A 21,849-nucleotide genomic window follows, 5' to 3' on the forward strand; every position below is an offset into this window, starting at 1 on the left:
CTATTTACCTCCCCTCACAACTGCCAATTGCAGAGATTTTGCACAAGGATTTATCACAAGCAAGCATGGAAAGTGGACACCCTATCCTTCAGCTGGAAAAATCTAACAGTATATGCCTTTCCTCCACTGCCTCTCCTTCCCAGGGTACTCCTAAAGGTCAGACAAGTGAAGCCAAAAATGATACTGATTGTACCAGACTGGCCATGCCAGCACTGGTACCCAGTCCTAAAGAGCTTGTCTCAAGGTCCAGCATGGATATTGCCTCAAACTTCTCACTTGCTGACCCAACAAAACAATCAGATCCTGCACAGCCAAATCAGGACTTGAAATCTGGCAGCATGGTGGATAATGTAACCATTCAGAACACTCCTCTTTCAAAAGCTGTTATGGATGTTATCTTGGAGGCCAGGAGGCCCAGTATCAGAAAATCTTATGCAGAAAAATGGAAGAGATTCTGTGCTTGGAACCAGGAACAAGGCATTGATACGTGTGTACCAAATATACCTCAGATTTTACAATACCTAACTGAGATGCTGAACAAAGGCCTTTTTCTCATCAATTAAGATTCATGCCTCTGCCATTTCAGCCCATTACAATACGGAACCACCTATCTTTTCTCATCCTTTAATAAGACAGTACCTCAGAGGGGCCAAAAACATTAGGTCTCCAAGAAGAGCACCAATTCCTGCCTGGGACCTAAATTATGTTTTGGAAAAACTCACACTGCCTCCTTTCAAGCCAGCTTCAACAGCAGATATAAAATTTTTATCCTGGAAAACAGCTCTACTCCTAGCAATAACCTCTGCAAGGTGAGTCTCGGAGTTACAAGCACTCATGGCTGTGGAACATTATCATTTTTCATCTAGACAGGGTTTCTCTGAGGACAAACCCTACTTTCATGCCTAAGGTCGTTTCCAGTGTAGCCCTCAACCAAACCATTCACTTGCCTACCTTTTATCCAAATCCACAGAACAAGGGTGAGAAAATTCTGCATTCTTTGGACATAGGCAGTTACATTTTTACTTGGACAGAACTAAAGCTTTCAGAAAAACTGAGCAACTTTTAGAGTCATATGCTGCAGGATCACAAGGAAAGGCTATCTCAAAACAGACTATTTCAAAATGGATAGAGCATTGCATCCGTTTCTGCTATTTTCAACATGGCAAATCAGTGCCTAAGGACATTAGGCCTCATTCCACCAGAGCAGCATCCACTTCAGCAGCCTTCTTCAGAGGAGTACCAACCAAAGATATCTTAGAGGCTGCAACTTGGAGTTCAGTGCACACTTTCACAAAGCACTACCACTTACCTCTTTACTCTAAGTCCAGAGCAGGCTTTACCACTTAGCCCAGCCACCCATCCTCAGCTTTGGGATTCAACCCAAGAGTAATGACTGCAACAGTGAAACATGATGAACATAGTACAGTTGTGTACCTACCATAAATGTAGATGTTCGAGTGTATTCACTGTTGCAGTCCAGGTTACCCACCCACCATCCCCCTTTTCTTTGCTGGGACTTATCTGCACTTCTCTATCCTATACAACCTATTTGGTGTATTTGCTTGTAGACAAAGGGAATGTTATTTTTGTGCATGTATTTTTATTGGCATATTTTTTCAGCCTTCCATTTTGGGGGCACCTGACATCTGGGGCAAGAAAAACTGAAGAAAATGGTGTTGGCTGCATATTTTATACCCCTGGCACACTGACGTCAGGGAAGAGGTGACAGCAACCGACACTGGACCTAGACTTTGGAATTCTGGCCAACTGAGGGTAGCCTGCCAGCAGGATAACCCAAGAGTAATGACTGCAACAGTGAATACACTCAACATCTACATTTATGGTAGGTACACAACTGTACTTTTTGCACTTTGTCAATCACTTCTTGATGGTGTGTTCAACAAAATCAAAAGACACACAGCTATTTTTGTTGCTAAAAAGAGCAAAAAACACTGGGACACTGAGGCTTATAAAATCATGCAGAAAACCCAATTTCATCTAAAAAAAATCTCTCCATCAGATGTTAAGTATAGTGCTGTTCAAACAAAAAACATCCACAACAGTGACATTGTCCTTACTGCCTAGTGAAACTGAATTTTCACCATTGATTAATGGCCAAAAGAAATCAAGTAGTACTAACCAAATCCAGTGCCTCATGGATAACAGGAATGATGATGATACCTTACTCATCAGGAGACCAATTCAAAGAATGACCAAATAGTACAAACCAAATCCAGTGCCTCATGGATAACAGGAATAAGGATGATACCATACTCATCAGGAGACCAGTTCAAAGAATGACCAAGTAGTACTAACTAAATCCAGTGTCTCATGGATAACAGGAATGATGATGATACCTTACTCATCAGGAGACCAATTCAAAGAATGACCAAACAGTACAAACCAAATCCAGTGTCTCATGGATAACAGGAATAAGGATGATACCATACTCATCAGGAGACCAGTTCAAAGAATGACCAAGTAGTACTAACTAAATCCAGTGTCTCATGGATAACAGGAATGATGATGATACCTTACTCATTAGGAGACCAATTCAAAGAATGATCACAGTCGTTTTTATTTACGCTGAGAAGGAGCATGTCAATGGGAAGAAAAAGAGGGAGGGGATGAGGTTGGCCGAGATAAATCTGAATTGTTCAATATAAAACTTGAGTAACTTTGTCTTGACAGAGGCCCATTTAAGTATTTTGAAAAAAGGTGTTTCTTTTATTCTTGCTCAGCATGCCTATTTGGTTACTGTTCATGTTGATTTGCATCTTTTCACATGTAAATTGAATTTTCAATAGACTTGAAATAATGTTGTTTTTTTAGTATGTCATGACAATACAGTGTAGAAGAAAAAAGTACATACAATGTGAATTTATCTACGTTACATACTTTTTTAGTTGTTTGTGAAAAAAAGACTAGGGCTTTATTAATAAGGGCACTAATTTTAAATGGTATAGTATTACAGCAAAAGATGCTTTGTCTGAGCTTAGTCATACTGATTTCATTAGGATTATGAAGGTAGACAACAGTAGTGGAATTGTCATCATGAGTCAGTGTATGTATGTAGGAGAAGAAATTAAATTGAACATTTATCAGATTCTGTGTGCTATCAAAAAGTATCTAAATATCAAATGTAAAGGCAATGCAAGTTTATTGACTAGCATGTACTTGATTTGTTTGACCAAAATTATCACTTTTGATATTTATAATGGTTTTGAAAGTTGAACATCCTTCTATCAGTAAAATTTTCGGGTTCATATTAGAATGACGAAAACGCATTTTGTTGAATGCATTTTCGTCTACACATGTAAGGCAAACAGGCAAAACAGTGAAGCGGCTGTTCTGGAGTGTAGTGTGGTCCCTTGTCTGTTATAGCTCCCGAGCATGATTGTGCAACAGTTACTGACCTTAGGGTTAGGGTGTGGATTAAGGTAAGTGCATATGTATGAAAGTGTTTACTGTTTTTTATTTTGCGTTAGATGTATGGTTGAGTTACGTGTGTGTGTGTGTGTGTGTGTGTGTGTGTGTTTAGCTGTTTACTTTTGTTTTGGGGGGTAGGATTAGGGTTAAGGTAAGTCTGTTTGTGTTTGGAACTGTGTATATAAACGTGTGAGAATTACTGACCTTAGGGTTAGGGTGCAGGTTAAGGTAAGTGCATATGTATGAAAGTGTTTACTGTTTTTTATTTTGCGTTAGATGTATGGTTGAGTTACGTGTGTGTGTGTGTGTGTGTGTGTGTGTTTAGCTGTTTACTTTTGTTTTGGGGGGGTAGGATTAGGGTTAAGGTAAGTCTGTTTGTGTTTGGAACTGTTTATGTAAATGTGTGAGTTACTGACCTTAGGGTTAGGGTGCGGGTTAAGGTAAGTGCATATGTTTTAAAATGTTTACTGTTTTTTTTTTGTTAGATGTATGGTTGGGTTGTGTGCATATGTGTATTTAGTTGTTTACTGGTTTTTGGGGGGTATAATTAGGGTTAGGGTATGTGTGTATGTGTTTGGAAGTGTTTAATGTTTTTTTTGGGGGGGGGGGGTGGAACAGCAATTTCTTTCCCTAGGAAAGAAATCACTGTTCTGTGGTTTTGACATTTTCAGCGTTCGCTGAATATGTGTCGATGTAACACCATTCGCTGTTTTCAGCGTTCGGTGTTATAATATGAACCCAAATTTTCAGTATTCTAAAAAATCATAAGAAGGAAAGGGATCTTACTTTGAATTGAGACCCATTATGGCTGTGGCCAAAAATAAAATGGAATTTATCGCTATATACGTGGATGAAATTTTTAATCCCATAGTACAATTTTCTAAGTTTTACTTAAGTGGTTATTGGGTTCTGCTTGGAATTTTTATCTAAATGTGTATTTACTGGTAGAGAAACTTTTTTGGTAACTTTGGACATAGAATCTTTATACATTACTATTGTACAACACATTGTTATTGAATATATGAGAGCCTATTTAAGCAAATATACTAATATGGATTCAATTCAGGTCAGTGCAGTTTATATTTAAATTTGGCAATGACCAATAAATTTTTTATGTTTAAAAATGAAATTTATCACCAACCTCAGGGTGTAGCATTAGAGAAGTGTGTAGCCCCTGCCATTGCTAACTTGGTTTTGAGCTGGTTGGAGATGAAAGATCTTCACATCTGTAATGGTTTTCAATCTGTATCTTTCTATAAGTGCTTTATAGATGATCTATTTTTATATGGAATGGTACAGAAGTGTTTTTTAGCATATTTTTGCAAGATATTAATAATGGCATTCACTGGGGATTTGGGGCAATGTGGTCTACTTTTTGGATTTGGAAGTGATGTTTGACCTGGGCAACAAATGTTTTCACCCAAATCAACATCCTACATTTATGAAATTTAATATTGGTAGGGGCAGTTCATTAAATTATCCAAAATTAGTAGCAATGATTACATTTTGAGAGAGAAAGGTAATTTTTTGAAAAAAAAAATATTTTTGGATAGGTGTTACCCGCAAATAAGATCAGTGTCATTATGGAGGAGGTTAGTAACTTTAGGAACTCAAAGTTTTAACCTATTCTGATGACTGTTCTTGTTCTCAAATTAGAGTTGACTGATAGTAATCATTATTGTTTTAAAGCATTTCTACTTTCTTTTAGTGGTGATGATAATTCTATCAGAAGCATCATTTTAATAATTAGAAAATTATCAGATTAATCAAGAATTGTTTGGTATTTTAGTGTCTTTACCTAATTTTTGCTATAAAAAAAATTTAACTTTATATTTTTTTAAACAGACTTGTCATTGGTTACTGAGGCCGGAAACAATGCAGACATTTTTGGAACTTATAGTTCTAAAAACTGTAAAGTGTATAGATTTAGAAATAATGAGCATAGTGTAATTTTAAAACATAATGGATATGACATTTTTGCTAAAAGTAATTTAACTGCATATTGACTTGTATGGTATATTTGGCCACTTGTGTGTCATGTGAGAGCTTCTATTTTCCAAGAGAATTCATGAGCACAAGTTGGCCATTTGTACTAATATTAATGCTAATGCCTTAGCAGAAGACACACATAAATGTTTTGATTTTAGGAAATTTGTATTTTATTTTATTTTTTGGATTAGATCAAGTGGTTAAATGTAAATAATTTCTAGGAGGTCAAAGAACTAAGATGGCAGGTTGTATTGACTGCTGGCATTAACCCAGGTCTCAATGAAAATTTAAATATTAAAAGTATGTTGTCTTTGTAATTGATTGTAGCTATCATGTGTTTTTTTGTATCTTGTATTTTAGTTTTGTAATGATTATTTTTTTAAATATTTTCTGGTAGTAGAAGTGATGTCAGCACTATTTCCAGTCATCTGATTGTGAGTCTTATGTATTTCAAGTGTGATGTTCACTTCTATTTTGTTCTAATAAAGTTCTAAGATTAAGTAGAATGAAACTACTTAACTCTACCAGCTGTTGGTTGTCTATTTAAAAGTTTATTTACTATAAGGGTGTTGTTTTTTGTTTTTTGTTTGTGCGTTTTCAGTTGTGTGAAGTTTACATACACAACTGTACCTTCCTGTCATTGACATATTTTCTGGTTAGCTCATCCTTCAAAATATTCCATGGTTGTAGGTCTTCTATGTGCCCCCAAGTTACATTACTGATGGTAACAGATTTTATTTCTACAATATGCATAATGCACAAATCATTATTGCAGCTGTTATGGCAGCTGTCCCTCTATGCATCTTTGTTTCTCCCTAACTTTTGTTGTTATGCAGCTTTATGTGTTTAATTCTCTGTGATGGTCATGTAGGTTTAGCCTGCAATTCACTGCTTCTTACACCATTTGCATTTGTTAGTTTCTTGATTGCTGCACCTGCTAGGATAAACCTGCTTTATATGTGTATATGTGCATGGGTAGATGTGTGTGCGTTTGTGGTCTGCCACTATGCAGGTCAGGATGGTGTCCCAATTTATATTCTGTAGAGGTTTTATTACGTTACCTGCATAAAGATGGTTAAATGAACTCCCTTATATATAATTATGTAGGCCATTTAATGAGATACTAGGAAGGGATATGAAAATGTATTATTACTTTTTCTAAGAATCTACTAAATTTACTACCTAAAGCAAAACTAAATGCTACTGTAAATATCATAGCAGCTATGGCTAAACACAAACAAAATCACCAAGAAATGACTGCCATTTATTAAGCGCTTTCGTCCAACACAGGACTGCTTCAGAATAAAATGCTTAACATTTCCTCCATTTTTATAAAACCAATCCACCAATGAAAAATATGGCTTAATCAATCAAATATTTACATTATTGAGAATTTTTGAAATTTTAAAGAAGTAGTTAATTGAATAACATATTAGGTTAAATAAGGAGAAGGTAACAGTCAGCTGTCTATCAGGTGCCAGAATCTGACACATAACGCATGCACTCAGGTCACTCCACAACAAGTACAAGTATGACTCTGTCATTGTCCATGTGAGTGTGAATGACCTGAAATGCACCTCCCTGGACTACATGAAAAGATACATGGTGGAGTTCTCGGATTATGTGGGCCCAGGAAGGTATGACACTAGCCCTGAGCAGTATCCTACCAACATCAAGAATGATACCGCAGTACAAATAAAAATGATTGACTTCAACAATTGGCTAAGTTTCTGGTGTCATTCTAAGGGGATCCATTATCTGTCTACTTGGGATAACATGATTGACAGGCCTTGATGCTTTGCCAAAGATGGCCTGCATCTGTCACCTCTGGGTTTCCGGGTACTGGCTAAGGCTCTTGCCACCCCATAGTGCCTTTTTTAGGAGGTGTTCCAAAGACCAAATTACCACCGTAACGGCTATAAATAAATGCAGACTGAGGGTCATGCTGCTCAATGCTAGAAGTCTAAATCTCAAGATGCACTCACTCGAAACACTCCTCAAAATGGAGAACATCGACATATGTGCTGTAACAGAGACCTGGTATAAAGCAGCAGAAAGCACCCCTGCGCTACCAGACTATAACTCATTCTACACCTTTTAGCCTCGAAGTGTGGACTGAAGCTCCAAAGGTGGTGGTGTCTCCATATTCATAAAGGATATCACACCTTCAGACTAGTAGCCCAGCATAACATATCATAGGTTCATAGGTTGGTACTAGGCTTTCAGCCTTATGGCCTATACAAGCCTAGCCATAACAATTCCCTGGCTATTTTTCCCCACACTATTTACTTCCCTGGACCCCTGTCTAGCAGGGCAACTGATGTGATCCCTGGGGTGAATTTCCTTTCTCCCATCCAGTCATCAAGGTTCCTTTTGAAGCAGTCTATTCCAGAGTCTGGGGAGTCTCTGGGTCAGGAACCTATCCCTCCAGCATGTTTTGTTTATTGTGATGACAAGGTTTAGATCTCTGGAGTGTGTGGTTCTGAGGGATTGTGATTTCTTTAAGTGTAGCATGTCCAACAGGTCTAGGTTTGACATGGCCTTGTATGTTAAGCAGAGATCACCTCGGAGTAGATAATATGCGACAGAGTATAGCTGGAGTTTTTTAAGGTGGTCAGCATAGGGCATCTGCTTTAGGCCTGTGATTCTTTTAGTGAGGTATTTCTGTGGCCTTTCCAGTTGTTGCAGATGTCTTGAAGAGGTACATACCAAATGGGGCGTTGTATTCTATAATGGGTCTAATGAGGGATGAGTACAGTGGGACAATGACCTCCTTTTTTCCTGGATGAAAAGCCCTTAGTGATGAGGTGTGCCACATAGAAGGATTTCCTGACTGTTGTGGTGATGTGGTTATTGAAGGTGGGACCACTGTCCACCTGTGTCCCTAAGTCTCTTATCACACTTTCAGTGTTTAGTGTACTGCCACCTATGTGGTAATTCATGGGTACATGTTTTTTCCCAAAGGGGATAACTATACATTTCTTGGCATTGAGCTTGAGCCCATGGCTCTGGCACCAAGCATCTGTTTCTGTAAGGCTCTTTTGTAGAGTATCCACATCATTTGGGGATTCAATAATGGCTCCCAGTTTTCAGTCATCTGTGAACTTTGTTAGCCAGAGTCCCTTTGTGTTGGCCTGTACTTCAGAGAAGTAGATGCCAAACAAGAGAGGTCCCAGGACTGAACCCTGAGGTACTCCACTTGTCACTTGTATGGAGCTGGATTTGGAGTCAGCTACTTTTACAGTGTGGGTTCTGTCAGTAAGCCAGTTGGCAACCCATCGAGTGACATAGGGATTAATGCCCAGCTTAGTAAGTTTATCTATGATTCCAGAGTGGGGGATGGTGTCAAAGGCCTTAGCAAGGTCCAGATAGGCTGTATGGACTGCCTTAGCCTCGTCCATGGCTCTGGAGACTGATTCGTAGAAGTCAGTCAGGTTCAGGAGACAAGATCGGCCCTTCACAAAACCAAACTGGATGGGGTCCAGTGTTTTAAGGTTGCCAATGTTTTTGTTTATAAGTTCCATGGTAATACGTTCCATGGCCTTGCAGATCAGGCTCACCAGACTGATGGGGCGGTAGTTCTCGGGATCCAAGGTGGATCCCTCCCTTGTGGAGTGGGATAACTCTAGCTGTGCGCCACTCATTCGGCACAAAGCCTGAGGTGAGGGTATGATTAAACATGACACTTAGGTGAGGTGCCAGTTCATTTTGTAGTTCATGTAGTACACAATATCTGAGATATTTCAGGTGAAACTAACATTGGGTAGGACTGCGATCCAGGTCATAGCCTGCTATAGGTCCCCAACCATGTCCCTAGACTCTCACTCCATGTTCCTAAGCACCCTGGAATCTATTAAGGTCCAGCCCAACACTGTCATACTAGGAGACTTCAACTACCCCTCCATCAACTGGGAAAAGTACTCAAGCACCAATGCACTGGTCCAATGCTTCTGGAATTCATCACTTCCAATGCCCAGTGCCCTGGACCCAGCTCATTCTTACCCCGACTAGAGGAAGCAGCATCCTTGACCTGGTTATTACTAACATGGGCAACTGTTGCTCTACACCAATAGTCAATTCCTCCCTGGTTAGATCCGACCACAAACTAATTACCATGGAAATCCACATCTCACCCCCCCCCCCACAAAGGTATCCACCATGAAAAACTTCTCCAAAGCTGACTTTGGACTCCTAAAAACAGAGGTGGCTAACTTCACAGCACCCATGCCAATGAAAAATAGATGCATGACTGCCAAATCATACACCAATGCACTGTACGAACACATACATAAATGCATGGAACTAGCCACACCCAACAGAACCAAGACGCTCTCCTCCAAAAAAAATGAAGCCAGTCTTGTGGTCCCCTGCCATTAATAAACTCTACAACAGAAGGAAGAAACCATTGCAGAAAAAGGTGACGTCCCAAGACTGGAAAAATTCCCTTATTAGCCTCAACAAAAAGTTGAGATCCCTCATCAAAACATCCAAAGCAGCTAAGAAGGCAGAATTGCGTCAGACACTAAAAACTACCACAGCGCCTTCTTTAGTTATATCAAGAATATCCATGGCAATACCCAGATTTGCTCTGAGTTACTACACAATGGTACCTCCTATACTGAGCCAACAGATATTGCCAACATACTGACTGACAGATTCAGTGCCAACTTTACCCCACCAAAGAACCAATCTCAATACCAGAAGAATGCCAGGTACCCTGAATTACTGCAGCACAGGTTAAAGTTGCATTGTCCAAGGCTAAGAATACAGCCTACATGGGACCTGACAATATCTGTGGCTGTGTTCTACATGAATTACAAAGTGAACTGGCACCACATCTGTGTGCTCCGTTCACTCACAGCCTCACCTCAGGCTTTGACCCTGTGGAATGGTGTACTGCTACAGTCATCCCTGTCCATAAAGGAGGAGTGACTACAGACCCTGGAAATTATTGCCCAATTAGAGTGATGAGTCTGATATGTAAGGCTATGGAGTACATCATCATGGACCTAATTAACAAAGATATAGGTAATTTCCAAACTCTAGATCCAATGCAATTTGGTTTTGTGAAAGGTTGAGCATGCCTGCTCAACCTGGTTGACTTCTTTGAGTCAGTCACCAGAGCAGTGGATGAAGGTAAGGCTTTTCATACAGCCCACCTCGATCTGGCCAAGGCCTTTGATACCATTCCTCACTCAGGAATTATTGATAAACTCATCAAACTAGGCATCAACCCCTATATCATTAGGTGGGTTGCAAATTGGCTCACAGATAGAACACACAGTCTGAAAGTAGCAGACTACAAGTCAGACTGATGACCAGTCACGAGTGGAGTCCCACAGGGTTTGGTCCTGGGTCCTCTCCTGTTTGGCATCTACTTCTCAGATGTCCAGACCAACACGGAGGGACTCTGACTGACCAAATTCATGGACGGCTGCAAGCTGGGAGCCATTATTAACTCCTCAAGTCATGCAGACATCATACAGAAAGGCCTCATTGAGACCAATGACTGGTGTCCAAACCATGGCCTTAAGCTTAATGCCAAAAAATGCGTTGTCACCCCCTTTGGGAAAAACTCAGTTCCCACTAATTTCCACATCGATGGGAGCCCACTGAACACTGAATGCATTATAAGAGATCTGGGGACACAGGTTGACAGCAACCTTTCCTTCGACCACCACATTGCCACTGTGGTCAGAAAGTCCTTCTATGTGGCACATCTCATTACCAAGGGTTTTGCAGCCAGGAAGAAAGAGGTCATCATTTCTCTCTACTCTTCCCTCATTAGACCAATCATAGAGTATAATGCCCCATTTGGCATGTATCTCACTAGACAGCTGTAGCAGCTGGAGTGGCCACAAAAGTACCTCATGAAGAGGATCCTAGGCCTTAAACACATGTCGTATATGGACAGACTTAAAAAACTCCAGCTATTCTCTGTCTCATATCATCCACTAAAAGGCAATCTCTGCTTGACTTACAAAGCCATGTCTGACCCAGCTCTGTTAGAAATGCTACATCTAAAGAAATACCAATTCCTCTGACCACATGCTCCAGAGACCTCAGCCTCATTACCACAATCAGCAGAACATGCTGGAGAGACAGGTTTATAATGCAGAGACTGCCTGTGCTCTGGAATAGACTTCCCATACATGTCAAGCAGAGCACCTCAGTGGCCCTCTTCAAGAGAAATCTTAATGAGTGGATGGGAAATAGAAAGTTCACTCCGGGGATCACTCCAGTGTCTCTAATTGATAGAGGAACTGGGAACTAACGACGGGTGGCACACTGCCAGGGCACTTCTATGGGCTAGGCTTGTAAAGGCCCCAGGGCCATTAGCCTAGTACACACCTATGAACCTATACTACAACTAATTTAAAAAACATTTTATGTTTATCATTTCATTTAGTCCATAGAACTTATCGGCTTGTAGCCTTAGCTGGTCTATACCTCTCAACTGCACAGATTTTCGCAGAATGTCCAGATTTTTGCTTCAAATATTTGGCCTGTTCTTCATAAAATCTGTGGATTTCTAGCAAATCATAGAGGACTGAAGTCACTAAAAATGACCAACTAATGACATATTTGAGTTTCAGACTTTATATCCTTCAGAAAATGCATGCTAACACAAATATTGTTATTTTAGCAGCTTCCTAAGTTTATAAGAGTGATATTTAAAATATGTCCCTATTTTTGGGCCTTTGTCTCCCCATTATTTTAGGCTTTGTACAGGTTTCTGGTTTTAAGATGTGGAGAGATGTTAGCTGCCATAAAGTTTCTTTCCTTTCAAGATAATTCTTGAAACATGCACCCCTGAAGTCCATAGTTACATGCTCCAAAACAACAAACTAGAATTTTTTAAAAGAACTACAGGTCTGTGCATGTTTAAATAAAGCATATACATGCTACTTAAGAGCTTGCGTCTGGTCATGACAACGTAGGATGCCTCATAGTGTGAGCAGACTGCAATATAAATAATTCCCATAGAATTGCAGTCAAAATGCTAATTCTAATGGACTTCTCAAAGGGCAAACATTTGGCAACAGTTTTTATAGTCTGATGCAGTCACCATTTAGGTTGAACCATACAGCAACTGCTAAGTATGAATTGTAGGATTTATTCTCCATCTTTGTATAAGATTGGCTTAATTGCGGACAATTCAGCTGATATCCATTTAGTTGGAACTGACTGAATGAACAGAATTTTGACAATACTCTTTTTCCTTTGAGGTGTTTACCCAGCATCTCTCACCCCACATGTTTTGGAGGCAACTACTTTATTTTAATTGCCTATTTTTCTTTGATAAGTGTGCGGATGCACTGATCTAAACACTCTTTTCAGCCATGATCTGAGCTACATGGCACAATAAAACAAGAAGTTGAATTTTCATTCTGTAAATGTTAAATAACAGGTAATAACAGTGGCAGGTGAAGCAAGTAGGTAATAACTAGTACCAGTCAACATTACAATTTTACAAGATTGAACTTGTACAGGAACATGTTTTATATATTGATCTCTGCTACAGTAGCCTAAACTATATGATTTGTATCCTGCATAGGATATAACAGCCAGACAGTTTCCAAAGCTTCAGGACAACTTCAACACAACCAAACCTTTACATAATTTAAACTGAGATGACTAAAAACATGTTTGGGCATCAAACCCTTCAGAGCTTTCTTGCTGTTGAAGAACGTTCTCCTCTGCAGGCTTTCAAGGATTGACGGTCAGCATACGTTGTAACATTGCTGGGCAGATCATTTCCCTTTGAGGTTAAAAAAACTTCTACATTATTTTTTGGTTGTTTAAACTAGTTTTCTGAAAAAATACATATATATGTGTGTGTGTGTATATATATATATATATATATATATATATATATATATAGTTTTTTTTTTTTTGTGGTAAAAAGGTTTTAGAAGTGATAACTTATTTTATAGGCTGAGAGTACATTGAGTTAGTAAACTATCCCTCCAGTGGAGTTTTATTTTGGTATAAATTTAGGATCCTAGTACAAGTGTTTGTGGAGCTACTGATTTTTGCGAAGAAACAGGAGATCGAATAAGATTTCTTCTGTCATGGCAGACTATAAATGGTTCATCTCCCTGGCCTCTGCTTGTAAATGTTTCCTCTCCAAAGCCCCTGCTTACACTTATCAAGGGTACCAGAACTTATAGAGATTTGGGATGCATGGCTAGTCTTAAAAAGGCCCTTGTGCTCCTTAGCCTATGTGATGCCTGTGCCCTGGCCCAGCAATCAAGGAGCCTCAATCCTCACCACTAACACCAGAGAGGGCATCTCATATATGAGGAAAGGATAACAAATACACACAGTAAAGTGCAATTTCCCTTAAGAGCACACAGAGATCACAGTCAGTCCGGGGCTGGTCGCTCCCTTGCTTTCCAGGTCCCCAATAAAACTCCCCACTGGCACAGCTATAGGGTCCAGATCGCAGCCTAGTGGGCAAGCTAAAACCTCTAGCACCCTCTCTGTCCAACCAATGCTTCATGTCCCTGCCCAAGTAGCTGACACACACACACTTTGAAAAGAGTTTATACAACCACACAGACACTCCTGGGGAAGCCTGGCACAGGTTCTCCAGATGTGCCCCTTTATCGCAGACTATATGGTAGTTCCACTTGCCACCACCCATTAATACTACTCAAAGGCCCTTAAAAGGGTGTCCAATTATGACTGTGCAATATTATTATCCAATTGGTAAGTGTGACTAATCAGTCAAGGTTTATTTGGAGTGACTTGGACAGTAAACTCTATACATATGCAATGTACTCTAAAGCTTAACTTATCTCTACACAAACCAGCCACAGTTAAAAGGTTTTAAAATATTTAATAATAAATAAATAAAACCACAAGACAATACTTTCTACTACTCAGTGCTAGTCAGAGTTCAGAGATCACACAGAAATACTTAAAATAAATCAGTAGTACAGTTCTGACATCACAGAAAAACACTTAGTCTAATCTTTATAGTTTCTAGCTATCTTTAAAAGAAAACACAAGTCTAAGATAACTTACATAAGACAACGGGCAGTGCTGCGAGTATGGATGATCAAGACAAAAATGCTTAATGCCTTCTGATTCTCTCTGTTTAAATTGCTATTGCAGTTCTGATAAACATTTCATCATTTTTTACACTTTCCTGGTGTACCCAGGCTGACAGATACTACATCCTTTTGTTAACTTGCAGCTGCAGGAAACTACATCAATAAAAGACATTCCATATGTAAACTCTAGTAATTATTCCTTAAGTTAAAACAGTAGGCAGGATGCCTTCATCTAGCCTGGCCAGAGCCGAATTGTAAACATCAAAAACAGTCATGAAATAATTTGAACTTCAAAAGGACAAACAAGAAATGCTTGTCTTAGCTTTCTTTACCGCAGAGGGCAATGTTGTGACATTGTTTTAAGTTCACATTTCACAGCATATTCTTTCATTTAAGAAAACAAGTTTGTAGTTCCACATTCATATTTACAAATGCTCGAATTATCTGCACAATTCTATCTGGCTAGGCTGGCAGCCTTCACAGCCTAGTAAACAGCTATGAAACTATGGATCAAAAAGCAAGACACAGGTCACCTTAGAGCAGCTTGTAGGCCACTGACTATAAGGAGAATCATACTAATCTGTCAGGATATTTGTAGGATTCAATGCCTTTAATTTTGTTTGATTAAAATCATTGGGGTCTTTGCAGTTGAGCTACATGCCTGGATTTATAAATAACAAAGGGGATATTTTATTTGATGATGGTATGATAAGGGAAGATAAGTCAGTGAAAATGTTACTTCTTTGGTTATGGAAGATAATACCTTAGAAATTATTTGGGCCAGATAGAAGGATTCCTCAACTATGGTGCATACATGATGATCGATGAAAGAGAGTTGTCCACATAAGTTCCAAGGTCTCTTAAGACTATATCTGTTTGAAAAGTTGTCACTTACAATTTATGAGGTGAGAACAGCTTTATCAACAAGGATGTACACAGAAATACAGCAAAACATAACGGTGAAACATGTTCATAACACAGTTCGATCCTAGACTTTGGAATCAATTGCTAGAAGCAGTGATGATCATTGACAGCTTAGAACTTTTTAAGACTAGGTTCAATGTGGTCACTGGGGATAAAAAAATTATAATTTTAACATTGGGAGTCAGTGTTCCTTATTGGCTTATGAGTCTGAACAATGTTTTCAGAACTTATTTTGCTTCTAATTGAAATAAATCTAATAATTATGTTGCTATTATTTTCTTCATTTCCTTTGCTTCCTCTTGAACAAGTCAATATGGCCTTTACTACTAGCAGAAATAGACTTACTGGTACATGTGATGGTAGAAATTTGAGATTTATTAAAATCAGAACCTGTACCTTGTTTGGCCCATTATTAACTGATTTAATACTTTCATTTTGAAATATCATTTCCTACTTGAATGGAAATAACTAGTCCTGGTACCAATATTCACAAATTAAATTAAGAGCTGTTGTGATTGGCCAGGGACATTTTGAAAGCAGCCATTAAACTTGTGGTGTTGTTGCCTCACAGCAAGAGGTTCTCCCGTTCGATTCTCGGATGGAGCACCTTCTGTGTGGAGTCTGCATGTCCTCCCCGCGGTCGAGTGGCATTCGAAAGACATGCGTAGAATGAGCATGCCTTCATTGAAGGTTGGGCATCAAGCTGGCACCTTGGCACTCATACAAAAATATACTGCCAATCATTAGCGGACCGGAGTTCCGCTGTGGTGACCCCTAACCGGGAAAAGCCGAAAGAAGAACTGAGGATATGGGCAGGCTTTTTAAAACTGAATCCCATGTATCACTGTATTTTAAAAATTAAGTATATGGCTTCATTACTTACATGGCAATACAGTTTATAATCCCTTGTTGGAGAACCCTTCACTCATTGTAAAATTAAGTATTTAATTGGAATTTTGGTATACATGCTGTAATACATGTAATTCTTCAGTACACAAATAATTTGTGCAAACAATCTACGTCTGTGATTACTCGCATTACTTTTTCACCTGGACAGTTCTTGTCTGTAAGAAAAATAATGATTTGCAGTCTGTATATTTTACAGTGTTTTTATTGTCCAAATATTGCTTGTTAAAATGTTGAAAAAATGTTCTATGTTGATAGAAACCAAATATAATTATTGGTTCTAAAGGTAAACATAAATAATGAAAATCAGATTGACTTAACTGCATACATTTTCTTATGCCCTTAAGCACCAATACTAGTTGCTCATATGTTCCATACATATTGCTTTTATGGTAGTACTGTTAGTGAATTAATTAGAGATAGTGATCCTAAGTTTCCAGGCAATAATAATAGTGATATAAGAACTGCATCTGCTGCTAGGTTCCAGAAAACTTTTGGTTCTGTTAGAAATGTGCTACTTTTAGCAAACATCTGCAAATGTGATACATTTATAGAAATTTGTTTTTGAAGATCAGCATTTCTTGTAATCAAATGCCTATCATATATATATATATATATATATATATATATATATATATATATATCTATATGGATTCGTATCACTTCACTGAAAGACCATTTCACTGACACCCATTTCACTGAGACCAAATCACTTAAATTTCATTTCACCTAAAACTCATTTCACCGACAAGAAGTACTTTAAGGCAAGTCAAAGGTATATGTCCTTTTCCCCACTGTAGTGTGATCCTGGTGTTACCATATATAGTTGGGGGGGGGGGGGGCACAGCCCCCCCACTTAATTTGGTTTTCTGATGTTTGGTTTTGTTTTACATTATTTGGTAAAACCCAACTAGGTAGGGGGCTACGCCATCCACACCTCTCAACTATATATGCTATCACCGGGATCGCACTACAGAGGGGAAAAGGACATATACCTTTGACTTGCCTTAGAGTACTTCTTGTCGGTGAAATAAGTTTTAGGTGAAATGAACTTTAGGTGATTTGGTCTCAGTGAAATGGGTGTCAGTGAAGTGGTCTTTCAGTGAAGTGATACGAATCCATATATATATATAAAGAGAGAGAGAGAGGGGAGCCCTACATTTAGTCTAATTTGTGTTAAGTCTACTTCTGTTTAATCAGCCACATTTGGTGGCTTAATCTGATGGTAGACAGTTACGCGAGAGCGACAAACCCTGGATAGGGGAGTACTCACTTTCCTCCGGGGATTGTGCTGTCTTGGAATTAATATATATATAATTAGCAGCGTGTGTGGGGGCACAGAGGGGCTTGTCCCCTGCAAAAAATGATGTTTGATTTTTTTTGTTGTTCTAGAAATTGCATGTGCCAAGGATTTATCTTAGTTCATGCGTGACAGAGTATCAACATTCAGTTTGTTGACCTTTTGCAGATGATATTTTCTGAGGTTGACAGATTAGACACTCGACTAAAGTGAGCTAACCCATATCTATTATATATGGAAACACTTCATATAATTGAACATTCATAATCTCAGACATGTTTAACACCAATAGAAGTGATCAAAATTCATTTGATTGCATCTTCCAGTGTTAAGTCCATGCAAGATGGTGCACAGTAGGAATCGTGGAAATGTCCCTTTCCTCACTATGAATGATCTCTAACTTGGTGCATATAATTAGTAGGGGGTGTAGGGTGAATGAGGACTTGCGTGTTTTATTTTTTTCACTGTTTTGGCTTTCGATATTTTGGGATAGATCATTAGCCATTCAAAATGTGTGCATCATGATGCTTAGAATTGCGTCCATAGAGATATACATATATAGATATGTATTTTATTTTTATACAATTGACTTACTATTTAATTATATGTTATATGCAAAATACCATTTGATTTTATACTGGGTTACTGCAAATGATTCACTGTATAAATAAGACTATGTAATGTCAGTTTTAAACAAGTACAGGAATGAAAGCAGAATAAAGAGCAAGCAACTTGTGTAGGAACTTGTTTTGCTGTCAACTGCCCATTTCACCATTGAATTCTACTTTTACAGAATACGTACAGCTTTACGTAGACTTTCTTTTGAACAAGTCCATATACAAGCAATTTGCTGCATTCTATCATGGATTCCATAGTGTATGTGCATCAAATGCATTAATGGTAAGCAGCATTTTCAATGCATGTTCTCATAAATGCATTGTTTAAATATTTATTAAAATCTGTGTGTCATTTACTGGTCAGCATATCAGTCAGTATTGTATAAAATGACTTTGTACCTAGAAAGTCTTGAGATATCATTGCAGTTTTCATTTGTTTTTATATTTTTTCTTTTAAAGCTAGTTTGGATTTAAAATATTTAACTGTTTCCTAGCTGATTTCTAGCTGTAGTTTAAAATACATCAGTAACCATAATGTCAACAAAATCTTAAATGCCACTTTTTCACTGGTAATCAATTTGTATTATTTTCAAACTTATATTAATATTGCAGTTACATTCTTTTATCAGTGTCTGTTGTTAAAAAATGGTTGGCTTGCCCAAGGTTACTGACTTTATTAAACTGTAGACAGAGATCCAGTGATATTAGAAATGTAACCTATTACTGAAATGCAGTGGCAGCTGGTGACTTCAAATCAAAGGGGGGCTGCAGGAGACAGCTGAATGGGTGGGGTCAATGGGAATGGGTGCAGCCAACTAGAAAGGGGAGGGGCTATGCTCAAAAACCACAAAAACTAACTTTAATTAAATACGCTGCCCTGGGTGCCAAACCGTCATGAGAGTCCAATCAAGACAAAATAAAGTATAGAAGAAAAAAAATATTTCAATGCATTGGCTGCATGACAGCTTACTTAATATCTAGATGGAAACAAAAACGTTGTGAGGCATGAAAAAATAAATTACTTTTTAAATACATTACTGGAATGCCATTCAAAATCAAATATACGAAAAACAAGCAGCTCTCAACTCAAACCATTTCTCCTTGCACTACAGTTCTAATTATAATTTATATTCAGCTTTATTAAAGTACCAAGTAACATGCTGAAAGTAGCAATCTCTGTGATACCCCCAACAAAGACCTGCTGCCTGACAACTATCTACTTGTTTCATGGGGAAAACATGATCAAAGTAAAAAATGAAAAGCAAACAAGAAACAAGCTCAAGATACATTGCTTAAAGGATTACTGTACAGGTTATGGACCACACATGATAGACTGGCATTCTGTTTATTTTACGGGTAAAGCCTGCAGAGATGACTGGAAGTCTCCAACAAGTGTAATGAGCTTCTTAAAATAATGTAATCCTGTCCTCTGTTACAAATACTGTCATATGCATTTCAGTACCCAAGGCTTATACATTATCTAGGTATGTAAGTATTCTCTGCATTGCAACAACAGAAAGGCTTTCAATGTTGGCAATTCTTTAACAGTATGCTTATTAAAGCTTACTTACATCCTATGATCTCAGACAAGCTTGCCTGATGGTCCTTAAAGCATTGGTACTTAAACACAGAGCAACAGGCACTTTCTGAGTAATATTAAGCATAAATCAACAGTACAAAAATATGACACAAACCAGACCATTCTGCAAAATCAAGAACAGATGAAAAGCCACTCTAGTACTTGTGTCTACCTTGGATGGGGGGATACTCTGCACATTTACACTGCATAACTGCTCCTTGCCTTGCTTGGACACATCCAGAGTCACTACATGGAGGAGTGGGGTGCAGCAAGTATGTCACAGTTTGAAATTTTTCTGGCTGACTGTGATGGCCCTGACACATTTGTCATACCTCTCAACTTTGGACAAAGCCATACATAGAAGTGGGGCAAAGACCCAAAAATAAGGACAATTGTTAAATATTGCTCTTATAAACTTAGAAAGATAATAGAATAGTAGGTATTGCATTACTATGAATTTTCTGAAATTTCTGAAGGGTATGAAATCTGAAACTCAAATGTCTGTCATTATTTTCTAACTTCAGTCTGTAATGATTTGCCACTAATTTGCCAAGAAAAACACGATTTTATGAAAAATGGACCAAAAATGTTATGCAAAAATATAAAATCGCCATACAATACAACTGGGAACCTGTCAAAGAAGAGACACTTTTTTATATTAGTACTGCTAACTTGAGCAGCTGACAAAATGAAAGAATCTACATGCATTTCTGAAATAAAAGTAATCTATAACTGATTATTACAGTTATTTCTTAATTGTAAACCCTCCACGTTTTCTTCCAAAATTGCTATTTTGCAGAGGGATTATTAGGGAAGAGCAACATTTGAGCCAAAATTGGGGACAGTTGAGAGGTTTGGCTATGCCTAATTCTATAAAGCAATTTATCTGCATGTACCTCTCAACCTGTTAATGCAGTAAATCTGGACAAGGTCAACTAGATAGGGGGAACATATAAACAGTACTAAAAATTGCTCTTGTATAAAGTGAGACAGTTGATAGAATAACAGGTCTTACTTTAGCATGCATTTTTCTGAAGGTTATGAAGTCTGAAACTCAGTGTCTGCCAATATTTAGTGACTTAATTCCTAAATGATTTGCCAGAAAACCACAAATTTTGTGAGGAAAAACTAAAAATAAGAAGCAAAAATCTATTCATTATGTGAAAATCTGGACAGTTGGGAGGTATAGATCATCTGGGGCTGTCTTTGAGTTTGCCGCCCTTCCCACTCACAAAATCATGGTCGAATGGAGCCTCCTCCCTGCAGCCATCCCAATGAACCATTACTTGGCTATTTCACCCCATTTACCATAAACACTAATATGCATACTGCTTTACTTCTATGATGATTTGGACTTCATTTGAAAGTTTTATTTTGCATTTTACAGCACACACTCTAAGACATCTGCTAAATAAAGCAATGCAGTCTCACAATGAAAATAGACTTTGCATTAGAACTTCTCTGCCTTTGAAACTCACATTCATTGAAACAGCATTGAAACCCACATTCAAAGAAAATACATTTTGCCAGTGGCAGATAAAGATTAACGTTGGGCTGTTTTCAAATCATAGGCCCCTTGCACATGAAGCATGCACATGCTCTTTGATACACCTTCCTGATTGTACTAAATTATATTCCTTGTACAATACACTACAGTTAGAGGGCATTTTAAATTTATTGTTTTGAATATTTTTCCAGTAAACAATGAAACAAAACGCATGCACCAATAATGACAAAACTGCCCAATCCAGAACATTTTTCCAGTAAACAATGAAAAAATGCATGCACCAATAATGACAAAACTGCCCAGTTCAGAACATTTCCATCATAAAAGTCTACTCAAACTTCTACAGTCCACCATTATCAGTAAATATGCACAATCTCTGAAGAAGTAAAAGTCATCTAAATAATTCCACATTAAAGAAATCTGTAACTAATGAAGCGGTTGTTGCTAGCGAACAGCTCTATATTTCATTGTTTCATCTACAAAAAGAGTGACTGTTGCCCTTGAAGAATACATTGCCTATGTTGCATTAAAAATGA

General features: G+C 38.2%; 1 protein-coding gene across 1 annotated transcript in view; it reads left to right on the top strand.

Annotated features, from left to right (window-relative positions):
- Positions 1–21,849, top strand: part of HECTD2 (HECT domain E3 ubiquitin protein ligase 2) — a 1,329,650-nt gene that overhangs the window by 1,140,992 nt on the left and 166,809 nt on the right. The window contains exon 18 of the mRNA XM_044056649.1: positions 18,404–18,510. Coding sequence (XP_043912584.1) covers positions 18,404–18,510 — 107 coding nt within the window. The remainder of the gene's footprint in view (positions 1–18,403; positions 18,511–21,849) is intronic.

Source organism: Protopterus annectens, chromosome 14.part0 (assembly GCF_019279795.1).
Source record: "Protopterus annectens isolate FY-2018-M chromosome 14.part0, PAN1.0, whole genome shotgun sequence".
NCBI lineage: Eukaryota > Metazoa > Chordata > Ceratodontiformes > Protopteridae > Protopterus > Protopterus annectens.